The sequence below is a fragment of the Theropithecus gelada genome, chromosome 6, assembly GCF_003255815.1.
Source record: "Theropithecus gelada isolate Dixy chromosome 6, Tgel_1.0, whole genome shotgun sequence".
In the NCBI taxonomy this organism is placed as follows: domain Eukaryota; kingdom Metazoa; phylum Chordata; class Mammalia; order Primates; family Cercopithecidae; genus Theropithecus; species Theropithecus gelada.
The window spans coordinates 66,989,367-67,007,344 of record NC_037673.1 but is presented as its reverse complement, the minus strand read 5'-3'; the positions used below and the strand labels follow the sequence as shown (position 1 = coordinate 67,007,344).

Below are 17,978 nucleotides of genomic sequence, written 5' to 3'. Positions count from 1 at the left end.
CCCCAATTCTAGCTTCACCCAACTAGAGAGGGTAAAAAAAGGATACAATAACATCTCCTCTGCATTTCCCAGAAAGCCAAAGTCACTCTACCTAATTAAAGGAAGCTGAATATTTAAAGTATATTCTTAAGTGCTGAAAACATCCTGGAGGAAAATTAATAAATACTTCACTAAAACATGTTCTAGTCACAAAGACGGTAAATTAGATGGACCAAGAACTATACACAGAAAGGAAAGGCGTTTTTACTAAAGAACACATCTTGTTTTTTTTTTGTTTTTTTTTTTTTTGAGACGGAGTCTCGCTCTGTCACCCAGGCTGGAGTGCAGTGGCCGGATCTCAGCTCACTGCAAGCTCCGCCTCCCGGGTTCACGCCATTCTCCTGCCTCAGCCTCCCGAGTAGCTGGGACTATAGGCGCCCGCCACCTCGCCCGGCTAGTTTTTTGTATTTTTTAGTAGAGACGGGGTTTCACCGTGTTAGCCAGGATGGTCTCGATCTCCTGACCTCGTGATCCGCCCGTCTCGGCCTCCCAAAGTGCTGGGATTACAGGCGTGAGCCACCGCGCCCGGCCACATCTTGCTTTAATATCAATAATAATAAGGCAGATAGCAAGTAATAAATAAAAGTGGTAATGTTAAAACTTCTTCATCCCACTAGCTCATCTCATGTAAAAGATATCATTCTTACCATTTGGCTTTGATACAGTTACCTCTAAATATAGCATACAGTAAGTACTTTATAGCACTACCTATTAAAGAACTTTAGTCACTAGGTTATAAACATCTTTTATTTTGTATTTGTTATTTTTATAGAGACGAGGTCTCACTATGTTGCCCAGGCTGGTCTTGAACTCCTGGACTCAAGCGATTCTCTCGTCTTGGTTTCCCAAAGTGCTAGGATTACAGGCGTGAACCACTGCGCCTGGCCTGAATTTCTAAAAAAGATACAAAGAACTTAAGAATCTTTGACTACTATTAAAAGTTTAGTTTCAGTACCAAGAAGTAGGATGCTTGTCAAACTTTTCAGAGAAATTACATATACTTAAGAGAATATCATATACTTAAGAGAATATCAGCCATGCAATTCATACAGTATTCGAGAAGCAGATTTAAAAGACTCTAGTATCAAAAGTATTTATTACTTCATCCTTTTAACATTTTCAGGATGTGAAGTTATTAATATACAAAGTCAACTATGCAAAAATATAACCTTTATCTTTGAAAAGTCTTATGTTTTTCTCATTAAAAGCAAACTCACCTGATTGTTTCATCTGTTTTGTTAATATGAAGGTTTTCTACAAGAATCACCTGACTTTGATTTTCACACATTCTGTGTTCTGAAACTGTGGAGGAGGGAACTTCAATATCAGTTTCAATTTGAGGATTTGACTGAAAAGACAAAATCATATTAGTATGTTATTTTTATAGCAGAATATACCTCTTAAAATATTTCCATCATTAAGAAAGATATTTGGTTTTCTTTTTTTTTTTTTTTTTTTTTTTTTTTTTTTTTTTTTTTTTTTTTTTTGAGACAGAGTCTTGCTCTGTCGCCCAGGCTGGGGTGCAGTGGCCGGATCTCAGCTCACTGCAAGCTCCGCCTCCCGGGTTTAGACCATTCTCCTGCCTCAGCCTCCCGAGTAGCTGGGACTACAGGCGCCCGCCACCTCGCCCGGCTAGTTTTTTGTATTTTTTAGTAGAGACGGGGTTTCACCGTGTTAGCCAGGATGGTCTCGATCTCCTGACCTCGTGATCCGCCCGTCTCGGCCTCCCAAAGTGCTGGGATTACAGGCTTGAGCCACCGCGCCCGGCCGATATTTGGTTTTCTAAAATCCCTTTTCTTTTTTAAATTTTTATTTATTTATTTCAAGATAGTCTCATCATACTGCCCAAGCTGGTCTCAAACTCCTAGGCTCAAGTGATCCTCCTTCCTCGGCCTCCTCAGTAACTGGGATTACAGGCACATACCACCATCGGTGGTTAATTCTTTAAAATTAGATTCAAACTGGATATGTAATGTTCATATTCTGTTGCCAAAACAAGGATGCCTAGTTCAGAGAAAATTTTCAAAGATTATTGCAATGATATGTTTACATAATACTTTGAAACCTATAATAGTCACCTGCTATGAAATTAAAAATAAACAAAAGTTTAATTTTTTTTTTAAAAAAGAGCTTTTTGGTTCAAATAAAGATTATTTTAAATCCAGACTTTGCACTGCTAAACAGAAAAATAAGAACTACCTAAAATGAACATTTTTAGGCATTACACTACTTACTTTTTTCCTAATACCAAAAGTCCCATCAGTAAGAGATTAAACTGTCATTCAAAACAGCATGTTATACAGCAAAAATGATGTAACTAACATATTTATTGATCCAGAAAGCCACTTAACATAGTATTAAGTGAGTAACAGAAAGTTATAATATGTAATGACTTTATTGCTTAAATCTGCATAAATGTGTACATATGTGTGCATGGAAATAGATCCAGTAAGATATGTCAAAAGGTTTTCAGTGGTTATCTCAGAGTAAGATCTGTGGTATTTATTATATTATTTTGTCTTTTACAATGAATAGCTTCATTAATTCGAAAAGAAATACATCTTTTTCACTTAAAAAAAAAAATCCAGAAGAGCAAATCTGAAACAAAACTGGAAACTGTATTCATTGAGTAGAATAAGTGTCAGATGCCTGTATTTCTAAGCCATGTCTGAGCTGTAACTTATTTTAAATGCATTAAAAGGCTCAATTTAATTACATAACAATAACTCACCGCAGTTAAGATTTTCTTTTCGGTTTCATCTTTTTGTAATATTGTTCTTTCTTCCTTAATTATGCTTTTGGCGTCACCTTTGTCTACTATTTGCCTCTGTCCTGTCTTTCTTACATTTGGTCTTGGTCTCTGAAGTCGGCCCCTTACTGGTCGAGCAGTTTGGATAACACTTCCCTTCATTTCTTGCTGGAAAGTGTTTATATTATTAGTCCTAAACAAGGGCACAGGGAGAAAGTCAGGGCACTTGACTGTAAAAAGTTGAAAACTAATGTAAAAATGTAAAATTTGGATCTCCTCTAATAAACGCTCTAAAAAATACTTTGTACCATCAAAGGGAAATTGCTTTCTGATTATAAACATCTTACTTTACAAAAGAAAACAGTTATTTCAATTCTCAAAAGGTAATAAACTTATATAATATGCCTAGAGTAGCTAAATATACAGACAGAATGGTGGTTGCCAGGAGCTGGAAGAAGAGGAGAATAAGTTAATATTTAATGGGTAGAGAGTTTCATTTTACGAAGATGAAAAATAAAGTCTAGGGATGAATGGTGGTGGCAACGGGACAATAATGTGAATACACTTAAACCCACTGCACATTAAAAAATAGTTAAAAAGGTAAATTTTATGTTATGAGTATTTCACCAATTTTTAAAAGGTAATGAATATATATAGCTCATATACATACAGGCTGAGCAGCCCTCATCCAAAATGCTTAGGACCAGAAATGTTTCAGATTTCAGATTTTTTTAGATTTGGAAATATTTGCATTATACTTATCAGTTGAGCATCCCTACTTTGAAAATCCAAAATGCTCCACTGAGCATTTCTTTTGAGCATCACATCAGCTCTCAAAAAGTTTTATATTGTGGAGCATTTCAGAATTTTTTATTAGGGATGCTCAGCCTGTAGTTTTTAAATGCATTGCTTGGTATAGGCTCTTACACAGCTGACAATGCAGATAAGCAGGCAACCATTAGGTGGTGTTGAATTCAGTCTGATATTATATTTTAGGCAGTCTGCTATATCAATAAAATTAAAACAATATTCTTTATGTTCACTTTTTAAATGAATTAACATATCTCAATAAAAATGAGAAATATTTAAAAGAAGTATCTCTCTTATTTTATATTTTCAAAGAAAATCACTGTTTACCCCACAGAAACAACTAAGTCATTTTCCTGGGCTTGTGCTGACTGAGACTCCTCTTTAGGTTCACAAGAATTTGAAGGTGAAAGGTTCTTTTCAGTCTGTGTACATGGCAATATCACAGCCTCCTCATTCCTGTGACCTGATGTGTCTTTTTCTCTTGATATCATTAGGGAAGCTTCATCCTAAAAGGTAGAAAACAAAATTTCATTCAGGGTTGCTAAAAGTATAAGGAAGTAAGAACTTTCTTATTCCATTAGTACAAGTATAAACCGGTATCATCTTTGTAAAGAATAAGTTAGTCTATACCAAAATTCTAAATTCCCAGCAATTCCACTTCTAGAAATGTATCTTACAAATACTCAACAAGTATAAATATACACACAAAAATATTTATTGTAATAATTTAAGCACCACCTCCCTCACCGGAAAAGACAAACAAAAAATCAGAAATAGGACAGATCTATCATTAGGGGACTGAATAAATAAATTTTAATTTCTTTACAATGCAATAGTACCTAATCATTTAAAAGAAGATATATCTCTTTGTACTGATCTAAGAAGAAGCTCACAATATTGTAGGTGGAAAAATCAGAAGGCAAAAATTAATGTCATTTTGGAAAAAAATAAAAATACCTTCCCATTTTATTATTTTAAAACTGTAAGACCAAAAAGTATAAGTGGATATATTCAAAATTACTGTATGATTAACTTGGGGGAAAGGGATGTGACATTATAAGACTTTCACTTTTTAGAATACATATATTTTTCCAAATTGAAATTTCTACAATGAGAAAAGTGTAGGAGAAAAAGTACAAATGTTGATGCACAGTAAAGTACTGAGCTGTTTTAAGATGTCAAATAAGAGTTTTAATTCTAAAAAGGACTTTATATGTGGAAAACATTCAGTTTATAATTATTCATTTCATTTCTCACAATTTTAATCTGTTATGAACCAAGTTAATAAAGTAAATAAAATATCACCTTTAACTCAAATCAATCTTTTAACTCTTTATTTCACCTACACAACAGACTGAAATAAAAAACTATTATTCTCGCCAGGCGCCGTGGCTCAGCGTAATCCCAGCACTTTGGGAGGCCAAAGCAGGTGAATCACGAGGTCAGGAGTTTGAGATCAGCCATGAACCCCGTCTCTACTAAAAATAAAAAAAAAAAAAATTAGCCGGGCATGGCGGCGCGTGCCTGTAGTCCCAGCATTCAGGAGGCTGAGGCAGGAGAATCGCTTGAACCCGGGAGGTGGAGGTTGCAGTGAGCCAAGATTGCACCACTACACTCCAGCTTGGGAACAGAGTGAGACTTCAACTCAAAAAAAATTTAAAAATTAAAAAAAACCCCTATTACTGTCATTTTTTCTATGAAGAAAAACTGTTTCGTCAATGGTCACATAGCCAGACCTGGAACCAGAGCCCAGACCTCCTAAACGTTTTCCCACAACACGCTTGCCCATTATCAGGTATCTGAGATTCTTACACAAATTATGTGTAACAATGAGGCACATTAAGCATGGGAGCAACATTACACGCAGCAAAAATTACACAGAAATATTTGTAAAATTTTAATGCCAAGTGCTTTTATTAGCCCTAATAATTAAAAAAAAAACAACAAAAACAAAAACAAAAAAAAACCCCACACACAGAACTTCCATCTTAAATATCACTCACATGTTGAGAAGGGAGAGTATCAGCTTGTTCATTATTTTCTTGCATCACAATAGTCTCCATTTTCTTGGTTTCTGATTTCTTCCCATATATATATTTTTCTGATTCTGTAGTCTCTCTCTTCAAAGCTGCTCTTGCTAAGTTTGGTTTTGGTCTTTTGAATCGACTCCTCACAAAAGGTGCTGGTTTAATTTCAAGTGACTCCTGTTCTTGAGGAAGAGATCTGCTTTTGGAACAAGGATTATCAAGCTTTAGAATGAACTGAAGGGGCAGGGGAAACAGAGTCTCAGTACAACCTTAGAGACTGGCAGTAAACAAGTAAACATTTAATTTTTTTTTTTTTTTTTTTTTTTTTTTTGGAGACAGGGTCTTATTCTGTCCCCCAGGCTGGAGTGCAATGACACAATCATACCTCACTGCAGCCTTGACCTCTGCAGGCTCAGGTGATCCTCACATCTGAGTCTCCCAAGTAGCTGGGACTACAGGCATGTGCCACTACACCCAGCTAGTTTTTGTATTTTTTGTAGAGATGGGGTTGCTACAGCCTGTTGCCCAGGCTGGTCTCAAACTCCTGGGCTTAAAGGATTCACCCAACTCAGCCTCCCAAATTGCTACAATTAGAGGTGTGAGCCACCATACTTGGCCTAATTCTAATTCTTAACAGGAAAACAAATCGAACTATCTGGCAGATCCTGAAAACCATGAATGGTACAATCCAGGTATGAGCCTAGGAATTATATCATCTCTGCACAAAGAAAACATAAGTCTATCAAACCTGTATTAATTTAAGACTGTTACAATTTTGTATGTCAGTAACTTTCACAACTGACTTGTCAGAGTGACCTCAATCCTCTCTCCCAGTCTTCCCAAAACTATCTTAAAATCTCTAACATTATCCTGTATATGTTATACCTTGAAACCTCATTTAGTTTAACAGAATCTGCAACTATAACTTAGTATCTTTTTCTTTAAAAACACACTTGTACCTTAAATTAATATCTGAAAATGGCTCTGGAACATCTGGAGATCGAATCCCCAGGACTTCTGTTTTATCAGATTCAAGAGTCTGTGAAGAAATCTTGAAATGACTGAAGGGACTTGATACTTCTTTTTCAGAATCTCTTTTTTCTTCTACAGGTGTGTGCATCATCAACAGTACTTCACTGCTAATGTTCTAGAGAAACAGTCATAGTAAATCAGCACAAATAAAAGATTATTTAAACATCTTATATACTTAAAACAAAAGTCTACTAAATTCTGAACACTTTCCTTTAACAATTTAGAAGTTTTTAATTTTTAAAGAAAATTTAATTTCCAAATGGTAAAACTAGGAATTCAGGAAACCCTTTTAACATTGCACATTATTATTTTTCCAAACCACAAATGTCATTACCTATTTTTAAAAGTTAGGGGAAAAAAAAAAAAGTCCTTGAAAATGTTAGAAGATCGTGAACTTCAAAGTAACTTGCAAAAACAAAAAGAACTTTTAGAAGTGAAGTCGGGGGGGGGGCAAGAAATAAAAGCAGATGCAGATGTGGCCAAAATAAATAATGTGTGTTCACGCTAGGGTTAGTACTAAGTCAGTCTAATTTCCTATTCTTTTACCTAAAAGAGTTACTTCAAATGACATTAAGAACAGTAACATTTTTGGGATCTCAAACCTAAGCCAAAAGAAAAATTTGATCCTTGCCCGTCTGACTTAGAGAAAAAAAACAATAATAATAGTGACTTTTTCACAGTTAAAAATAGTTGTTTTTTTTTTTCATTTCTTTTTGAGACAGGGTCTCACTCTGTCACCCAGGGTGGAGTACAATGGCACAATCACAGCTCACTGCAGCCTCAACCTCCAGGGCTCAAGCAATCCTCTCACCTTAGCCTCCCAAGTAGCTGGGACTACAGGCTTGCACTTCATTATATTTTATTTTATTTATTATTATCATTTTCTTAGAGACAAGGTCTCCCTATGTTGCCCAGGCTGGTCTCAAACTCCTGGGCTCAAGTAATCCTCCCATTTTGGTCTCCCAAAGTGTTGGGTTTAGAGGTGTGCCCAGCCTAAGTTATCTTTTTAAAAAAGAACATACAGTTTCTTCAAGGCACTGAAACACAGAAGCTTAGGGCTACAAAAGACTTTAGACTTTTAGAGATTTTTAAGTGCTGTTGGACTTAAGGACAAAATAATCATGGAATTATTTTGGTAACTCTCCCCTGAAAAAAAGCATTCAAAAAAACTTTTAAAGGACAGAAAAATACATACTTTAATATCTAGCGAAGGCATAGCACTGCAGTCATTGCTACCGCTCTGCATTAAATGTGTCTCAGTTTGTCTTGAGGTACTGGTCTCCTCTAGTTCATTTTCCCTTAGAGAAATGTCTGTTTTTCCAGTTTTTTTCAATTCTGCCACCTTTTCCTCAGTAACACAGATCTCTTCAGATCCTCTCTCTCTAAAATTTTCTCTTCCAGTTTCTTTCATATCTGTCTCCATTTCTTCAATGACAGCCATCTTTCCTGATACTTTCTCCATCATGGAAATGTCTCTTTTTCCAGTTTCTTTCAAATCAATCTTTTCCCTTACAGCACTGATCTCCGCTAGCACCTTTTCCCTTTGGGAAATTTCTTCTCTAATTTCTTTCAAATCTGTCTCCATTTTACCTACAGGCCTGACCTCCTCTGGGCCACTTTCCTGTGGGGCTATTTCTCTTTCAGTTTCTTCCACATCTATCTCTATTTCCTCAGCAGCATCAATCACCTCTGGTGTCTTCTCCCTTGGGAAACTCTCTCTTCCAGTTGCTTTCAAATCTGTCTCCATTTCATCTACAGGCTTGACCTCCTCTGGGCTATTTTCCTCTGGGGATATTTCTCTTCTTCCGGTTTCTTCCAAATCTTTTTCTATTTCCTCAGTGGCATCAATCACCTCTGGTGTCTTCTCCCTTGGGGAAATCTCCCTTCCAGTTGCTTTCAAATCTGTCTCCATTTCACCTACAGGCTTGACCTCTTCTAGGCCATTTTCCTGTGGGGATATTTCTCTTTCCGTTTCTTCCAAATCTATCTCTATTTCCTCAGTGGTATCAGTCACCTCTGGTGTCTTCTCCCTTGGGGAACTCTCTCTTCCAGCTGCTTTCAAATCGGTCTCCATTTCACCTAGAGGCTTGACCTCCTCTGGGCCATTTTCCTGTGGGGATATTTCTCTTTCAGTTTCTTCCAAATCTATCTCTATTTCCTCAGTAGCATCAATCACCTCTGGTGTCTTCTCTCTTGGGGAACTCTCATTTCCAGTTGCTTTTAAATTTGTCTCCATTTCACCTACAGGCTTGACCTCCTCTGGGCCATTTTCATGTGGGGGTATTTCTCTTCTTCCAGTTTCTTCCAAATCTTTGTCTATTTCCTTAGTGGCATCAATCACCTCTGGTGTCTTCTCCCTTAAACAAATCTCTCTTCCCCTTGCTTTCAAACCTGTCTCCACTTCCCTGGTGACATCAATCACATCTAGAATCTTCTCCCTGGGAGAAATGGCTCTTCTTCCAGTTTCTTTTAAATCTGACTGCATTTCTTTAGTAGTATTAATCTCTGCTGGTACCATTTCCTTTGGTGAGGTGTCTAGTCTTACAGTTTCTCTCAATGCTGCTGTCATTTCCCCAGAGGCAAGAATCTTCTCTAGTACTTCTTCTTTTGAGGAAATTTCTCTCCTTCCAGTTCCTCTTCCGATATTTGGCTTTGGTTTCTGAAATCGAGTCCTTAGAATTGGGACTTGATTAAGTTTATTTGCTGTATTATTCTCTTGAATGCTATAAAAGAAAAAAAGGAGGGGCACACAATCAAGTTTTAAACCAGACTGCCTGCTAAAGAGATGATGTTTGAGAAATCACTACAGAAACACCAGAAACTCAAATTCAAAAAAATTAAGGAAGCCCTAGGAATCTCTGGGTAAAATTTACAAATTAAAAGAAAAAAATCCCACCTTTTGAAATCAAAGCAAAAAGTTTAAATATATATACCTAGTAAAGTCAATCAGTATAGAAGCTATTTGATCCTAATAATCTCTTTCCAATTGTCATTCACACTACCATTTGCAAATACTGACTGGGAAAGACTCTCCAGTTCCCTGCATTGGAGCCAGATTAATGTATGTCTGCTATTTCTACCTCTTCATCCCTTCTATCTTTTACACAGACAAACGCTTTGCCAAAATAGACCTGACCACCTCAAATACCTGGATACAAGTATGACTTGACTAAGATTAAATCTTAGGACTACAAATGAGGTCTGCCCTCCTCACCTTTTAAAATCAACTTTATATGAGATTTCCTATACACATGTTTCTCTAAGAGCTTATTTCATAATATAAGTAAAGAATAAAAGGAAAGACTAAATACACAATAATGTTTGCTGAATGCTACTTGGCAGACAATCACTATCCAAAACAAGCACCTTGCTCTCCAGAAAAGCAGCAGCACTTTTTGTTTTGCTTTCTGTTTATTATAATAGACGGTGAAATCAATAAACATATAAATAAATGAAAGAGCTTTTATATGACTGGTAAGGAAAAGTTATTAATATTGGGCAAAAGCTAGATCAAATGAAACACTAGATTAGATTTATTCAGCCATGTCAGACTGAACAGGTATGTAACTATACATTCAACAGCTTAAAAAAAGACGAGCGGGGCATGATGCCTCATGCCTGTACTCCCAGCATTTCAGGAAGCTGAAGCAGATGGCTCGACCCCAGGAGTTTTTGGTAGAAATCCCATCTCCACCAAAACAAAACAAAACCCAAACTTAGTCAGGTGAGACAGCGTGCACCTGTAGTCCCAGCTATTCAGGAGGCTGAGGTGGGAGGATCACCTGAGCCCAGGAAGGATGACAGTGCAGTAATCTATGATCATGCCACTGCACTCCAGACTGAGCAACAGAGCAAGATCCCGTCTCAAAACAAACAAACAAAAAACAAAAACAAATAAGCAAAAGATTTACTTAAAAGTATTCTAGGCTGGGCATGGTGGCTCAGCCTGTAATCCCAGCATTTTGGAAGGTTGAGACAGGCGGATCACTTGAGGTCAAGAGTTCGAGACCAGCCTGGCCAACATGGTGAAACACTGTCTCTACTGAAAATACAAAAATTAGCAGGGCATGGTGGCGCACGCCTGTAATCTCAGCTACACAGGAGGCTGAGGCAGGAAAATAGCTGGAACCCACGAAGCGGAGGTTGCAGTGAGCCAAGATCATACCACTGCACTCCAGCCTGGGCGACAGAGCAAGACTCTGTCTCAAAAAAAAACAAAAACAAAAACAAAAACAAAAACACAAAAGTATGCTATTGTTGCTACTGTTTGTTTCAACTTCTTTAGGTCCTAAACTATCCTTCCTCACTGAAATAACTGTTTTCAATAATGCAATTTTTGATACTATAAGACAGGTCCTTAGGAATAAGATTGCTTTTCAAGTTGTATTTGTTTATGTAACTTAAGTGTTTATATCCATCATTAACGTTAGTAATTGACAATGTTAAATGTAAAATTAACAGCAATCAATGAAGGAAATTTAATTTGATTAGTACAGAATGGACTGAATTCCATTTTCTGATTTATGACACTTTTCATCTCCATCCAGAAACATCTAGCTTTTAGTGAGATTACTATGCTAGCAATCTTGGTTTGGGTATCATGGGAAGAGATAAACTATCTTTACAAAGTCACATTTTGAAAACAGGCATATTATTTAAACACATAAATGCTTTAAGCAAAGGCTTTATTAATAATTTCATTATTTCAATATCAGTTCAGATTGTAAGACACAGATATGCAATGTTATAACTATATTCTATGTGCTTAGATTTTTTAAACTGCCATTCCAGCAAAGCATTAGATTGTTTCTAAGTAACAAAAGAAGTACAGCATTAACTGAAGGGCAGTATCTGAGACTGGATATCAGATATAAAATTGAACTAGATTATTTCTCAAAATATGCAGTGGATCTACAAACTTTCCTCAGATCACAAATTTGAGAAGGAAGGCAAAGCAAGAGGACCACGAATGGAGAAAATAAGATATGGAATGAGCACAGAACTATAAATGTGCTTTAAGGTCTGCATATGTGTTTTTCTAAAACACAGAGTTTAAGAATCTATAAAATATTCATGGCCAGGCGCGGTGGCTCACACCTATAATCCCAGCACTTTGGGAGGCTGAGGAAGGAGGATCCCTTCAGCCCAAGAGTTCAAGATCAGCCTGGGCAACATGGCAAAACACTGTTTCTACAAAAAATTTAAAAATTAGCCAGACGTGGTGGCATGCACCTGTTGTCCCAGCTACTTGGGAGGCTGAGGCAAGAGGATCAATTGAGCCCAAGAGGTCGAGGCTGCAGTGAGCCATGATCGCGCCACTGTACTCCAGCCTGGGTGCAAGAGCAAGACCCTGTCTTTAAAAAAAAGCGTGTGTCTGCGTGTGTTTCAAACATATAAATGTGTGTATATATATGTTTCAAATATATATATATATATAAACCTCCAAAGGAACATCACCAATCATGACAAAAATCTTAAAATATTTATATGAAGTAGATAAGATGCAAAATTAACCTAGAAGATTAAATTTCAAAGAAATATTCACTAATTTATCTAATAAAGTACCTTTTTTATATAGAGATGGGGTCTTGCTATGTTGTCCAGGCTTGTCTTGAGCTCCTGGCCTCAAGTGATACTCCTGTCTCAGCCTCCCAAAGTGCTGGGATTATAGGTGTGAGTCACCATGCCCAGCCTAAAGAATTTTTAATGCATTCTTTAAGAGACTGTTTTCCTACTATCTCTTTCTCTTACATAGCATCTTGAACAGGCCAACATATTTGGACTAGGGGAGGGAGAAAACTTTCTGCTAGACATAGATAGGTATATAATTTGATAAAACACAGAATCTTAGAATTGCTTTTGAAGATTTGGAGATTCAAAGGCCAGAAAGATCACATGACAAAGCAGAAATGACACTACCCATGGACAGGAAAGTTGTTGAGATCAGACTGAATATTAGTTACAATGTCCACCAGCATTCTAAAACCCAGAGGCCATTCAGGAAAGTTTAATTTTCTACTTAGCCACAGTATCTATTAAAAGACTCTAGCTTAAACTGAAAAAATATAAATAAAAAGAATAATTTGTTAGCTATCTGCAATTAAAATCCATATCAGAGATATGTAACAAGCAACGCAGTCATACAAACTTCTACCTAGAGACTGTGTGCACATTAGTAAAATAATTGGGGCAGTGGGGAGGAATAAGAAGCAAAGGAATATTGAAGGCAACAAGAAATAAATAAATTTTTTTGTCTTCCCATAAAGATGTTTAAAGTAGTTCAGGAAACCTAGCTTTCACTCTCAGGTTAGGTACTTTTCTTTTCTGGAGGGACAGGAGTCTGTCTCACTTTGCTGCCCTGGCTGGAGGAAAGTGGCACAATCATAGCTCCCTGCAGCTTCTAATTCCTGGGCTCAAGCAAGTCTCTTCCTTCGGCCTTCCATGTAGCTAGATAGGCATGAGCTGCCATGCCCAGCTAGGTACTATTTAAACAGGTTAACACAGCTGTAAGAAATTATAGCATAGGCTAGTCTTTAAATGTAAACACTGGTAAAATATTAATTATTGAAACTGGACACCAGGTATATGGGAGTCCACTACTGCGTTTTTGCGCACATTAAACATTTCCAAAATGAAAAGTTGAAATAGTATACTAGTAATTCCATCAGCCTGGCTTGGTACCCTCCAAGGAAGAAATAAAAAACAGAAAAGGCTTTGGCTATAAGCAGTATGGGTTTCTATACATAAGTTTTAAACAAAATATAGAAATCTTAAATAAAAGCAATATGTGCTCAATCTAATTCCAAAGAAACAAATATTTTAAAAGTAAGTAGCATTTTACATTTGAACATAAACATATAATTTAATACGCGTGTTAAGTGACAAGGCTGACTGGGCGTGATGGGTCACATCTGTAACCCCAGCATTTTAGGAGGCCAAGGCAGGTGGATCACTTGAGGTCAGGAGTTCGAGACCAGCCTGGCCAACATGGTGAAACCCTGTCTCTACTAAAAATATAAAAATTAGCTGGGCTTGGTGGCAGGCGCCTGTAATCCCAGCTACTCAGCAGGCTGAGGCAGGAGAATCACCTGAACCTGGGAGGCAGTGGTTGCAGTGTGCTAAGACTGTCCTCCAGCCTGGGCAATAAGAGTGAAATTCCATCTCAAAAAATAAAAAGTAAAATAAAATGAAATAAAGTGATAAGGCTATTCATGTTAACTCAAGTACTAATTTATGATGAATAGCTTTTTTCAAACCATCTGAGAAATTCACATAAAGCCTACAACATAAACTTTCTTGAAAGGTGAAGTTATATTTTTAAATGTTATATAACTAGATACGCAGACAACAAATCCATCTAAATTGCTTCTGTTTTAAAAAACTCATTGAGTTCTAAAACTTCTTACAAAATCCAAAGATGATATAATCAACAAAATGATGCTTACCTTAGACATTCATTAAGAACCTTGGGCTCATCTGGCTGCACATTTTGAAAAGAATCATTTTTCTCAGGTTGTAATATGACATCTTCCTCTTCAAAATCTTTACATGATTGATCTTCCATGCGTTGAGTCTTAAAAACAAACACATTTTTCTAATGTTTTAGGTTTCACAATGAGGCATAACAGATTTCATTGAAAATGTTGTCCAATTTAAGTATAAAATGGTAAAAAAAATTCAAAATTATAAAATGGTGACTTTAAAATACTTTTAATGTATTTTCTTTAGCTATCTTAGAAAATTTCAAGAGCTACTCCTTTTAGGATATCTCAAAGTCCCATTCCTCTCCTCCCAGTCAAAAAACAAGTTAACTGTCTTGGTTTCATCTGTTAGAAATACCCCTGTGGGGTCTATTTTTCTGAATTATTTTGATTATTATAATTGCATTATAGATCACGTGAATTTTTTTTTTTTTTGAGACGGAGTCTTGCTCTGTTGCCCAGGCTAGAGTGCAGTGACGCGATCTCGGCTCACTGCAAGCTCCGCCTCCCAGGTTCACGCCATTCTCCTGCCTCAGCCTCCTGAGTAGCTGGGACTACAGGTGCACCAGCTGCCACCTGTGCCACCACCACGCCCGGCTAATTTTTTGTATTTTTAGCAGAGACAGGGTTTCACCATGTTAGCCAGGATGGTCTTGATCTCCTGACCTCGTGATCCGCCAGTCTCGGCCTCCCAGAGTGCTGGGATTACAGGCGTGAGCCACTGCGCCCAGCTGGAGTTTTTTTAAGACTGGGTCTCACTCTGTCACCCACGCTAGAGTGAAATGGCATAATTATAGATAGCTCACTGGAGGCTTGAACTCCTGGGCTCAACTGATCCTCCTGCCTCAGCCTCCCAAGTAGCTGGAACTATAGAAGCACACCACTAAGCCCAGCTAATTAAAAAAACTGTTTGTAGAAACAGAGTGTCACTATGTTGCCCAGACTGGTTTCAGACACCTGGCCTCAAGCAATCCTCTCACCTCAGCCTCCCAAAATGCTGGGATTACAGGCATAGGTCAACATGCCTGGTCTACAGACCATGGGAATTATAACGTAAGAAACTGAAATCTCAAAATATGCCAACTTTTATCTGTATCACAAAGACTATGTAAATAATCCAAAATTCACAGTCTTTGTTCTTGGAATTGTATCTTAATAGGGAGCTTTTAACATTTTATGCCATTTAAGCCAATGTTAAAACTCACATATGTACTGATCTCTTCAAAAGAGAAGGTTAATTCAAGCATCCACTAAGTGATAGGGAAAAGCAAGTCCAAATATGAGGTCAGGTGAAACAGATTATTTATCATGTAAATGCCCAAAATCTAAAATGGCTTTACAACTAGCAAGGCTGTTGGCTATAAGATTTTGACCACAAATTTAATAAATGATGCACACAAATTGTGCAGTACTGTTTTTAAAAGGGGGTAAAGGGGTTGGGCACAGTGGCTCATGCCTGTAATCCTAGCACTTTTGGAGGCTGAGGCGGGTGGATCACCTGAGGTCAGGAGTTCGAGATCAGCCTGGTCAATATGGCAAAACCCTGTCTCTACTAAAAATACAAAAATTAGCCAGACCTGGTGGTGTGCGCCTGTAGTCACACAACTAAAAATACAAAAACATTATAGATCATGGGAATTTTTTTGTTTTTGAGACAGAGTCTTGCTCTGTCACCCAGGCTAGAGTGCAGTGGCACGATCTCAGGTGGCTGAGGTAGGAGAATCACTTGAACCTGGGTGGCAGAGGTTGCAGTGAGCCAAGATCGTGCCACTGCATTCCAGGCTGGGCGACAGAGCGAGACTCTGTCAGAAATAAACATATGTATGTATGTATGAATGTATGTATGTAAGCATGTATGTGGGTGAAGGGAAGCTTATATTAAGTAAGGCTCACGTACTTCACAAAAATGTGAGGAGGAATCAGAGTACTTACATCTCTATCAGCACGGGATTCATTTTCATTCTTTTCTACATTGGCCCCAATTTCCTCCTGTGACATGTGAATTTCTTTTCTTCCAGCAGCTTTACCTACATTTGGCTTTGGCTTTTGCAATCGGCCCCTCACTTTTGCAGGTGTTAAAGCCTTTAGTTGACTCTCTTCCTGCAGACAATTTTTTTCACCCAACCTAGAACCACAAAGAAATAAAATCAATGTTTATTTTGAAGTCACCAATTTCCTTCTCCCTGGCATGAATAAGTAAAACATGTGGAATATGAAATAATTCACAAGTTTCCTGAAAAGACATAATCCTCCCAGACGTGGTGGCTCACACCTATAATCCCAGCACTTTCGGAGGCCAAGGCGGGGGGGGATCATTTGAGGTCAGGAGTTCGAGACCAGCCTGGCCGACATGGTTAAATCTGTCTCTACTAAAAATATAAAAATTAGCCGGGCATGGTGGTGGGCGCCTGTAACCTCAGCTACTTGGGAGGCTGAGGCAGGAGAATCACTTGAACCTGGGAGGCAGAGGCTGCAGTGAGCAGAGACTGCACCACTACTCAACAGAGCGAGACTCCATCTCAAAAAAAAAGGAAAAAGAAAAAAAGACATAATCCTGAAAAGCCCATTTGAAAAAGCACTTTTAAATAGAATTTTATTACAAAATTGGAAAAATCTACATCTGTCAAGCATAGAATACTCCTCCTGACTAAGGATACTATAGAATACTGTAGAACTCCAGGGGATTAGTCCCAAAGCATGGTATAAATGGTAACCCCTGGAACAGCCCAGAATCCACCAGTCAGATTCACATTCTATTTTAGATTTCCATTTCAAGTTAAATATTCCCTTTTAAAATCTCTTACTATAAATAAAATTATCCAGGAGCACATATTATAAACATTCAAATGTAATGGCTAACTCAACAGACTTAAAAAATTCATAGAAGCAATATCAAGCAGAGAGAGTATTATTAATGTTTCAAAACCACCTATGGTTGAAAACGAACTTAAAGTATGCCACTTGAAAATTAAATTCAGACCTTATTAAGTAGAAAACAAATTATTACCATCATTCCTAAGAGTTACTTTTTTTTACTATTTCCTGAATACTTACATAGATACAGTTTCAGCTTCTGGATTCTCTCTCTCCGTAGTCTCCATTCTCAAAATGTCCAATGTATTCATCTTATCCTTTTCCAGGTGGTCCTGTGAATTTAATTGGCTACAATTTATCTACTTACCATAAAAAGTTCAAACTTTGCAATAAATAAATGGAAATTAAAACAACAGAACTGGCCGGGCACAGTGGCTCAAGCCTGTAATCCTAGCACTTTGGGAGGCCAAGGCGAGCAGACTGCCTGACCTCAGGAGTTTAAGACCAGCCCGGGCAACATGGTGAAACTGTCTCTACTAAAATACAAAAAATTAGCCAGGCGTGGCAGCATGCGCCTGTAGTCCCAGTTACTTGGGAGGCTAAGGCAGGAGAATTCCTTGAATGCGGGAGGCAGAAGTTGCAGTGAGCTGAGGTCACGCCACTATACTCCACCCTGGGTGAGAGTGAGACTCCATCTCAATAAATAAATAAATAAGAACTTCATTTTTTGTACTTCTAACTAGATGAGATTTTCTAAGAATCCTAAATGCAGATGAAATTTTTTTTTTTTTTTTTTTTTGAGATACGGTCACGTTCTGTCGCCCAGGCTAGAGTACAGTGGCATGATGATAGCTCACTGCAGCCTTGACCCCAGAGGCTCAGGTGATCCTCCCATCTCAGTCTCCTGAGTAGCTGGGACTACAGGTGCACACCATGCCCAGCTAATTTTTTCATTTTTTGTACAGACCGGATCTTGCCATGTTGCCCAAGCTTGTTTCAAATTCCTGGGCTCAGATGATAGCCCAC

The 17,978-nt window shown here is 37.7% G+C and overlaps 1 protein-coding gene across 1 annotated transcript in view; it reads right to left on the bottom strand.

The window, feature by feature from the left end:
- Positions 1-17,978, bottom strand: part of BDP1 (B double prime 1, subunit of RNA polymerase III transcription initiation factor IIIB) — a 115,432-nt gene that overhangs the window by 50,151 nt on the left and 47,303 nt on the right. Inside the window, exons 14-22 of the mRNA XM_025388922.1 lie at positions 17,193-17,284; positions 16,071-16,263; positions 14,103-14,230; positions 7,853-9,380; positions 6,585-6,772; positions 5,602-5,824; positions 3,926-4,104; positions 2,771-2,981; positions 1,257-1,387 (exon numbers count right to left, since the gene is read on the bottom strand). Coding sequence (XP_025244707.1) covers positions 1,257-1,387; positions 2,771-2,981; positions 3,926-4,104; positions 5,602-5,824; positions 6,585-6,772; positions 7,853-9,380; positions 14,103-14,230; positions 16,071-16,263; positions 17,193-17,284 — 2,873 coding nt within the window. The remainder of the gene's footprint in view (positions 1-1,256; positions 1,388-2,770; positions 2,982-3,925; positions 4,105-5,601; positions 5,825-6,584; positions 6,773-7,852; positions 9,381-14,102; positions 14,231-16,070; positions 16,264-17,192; positions 17,285-17,978) is intronic.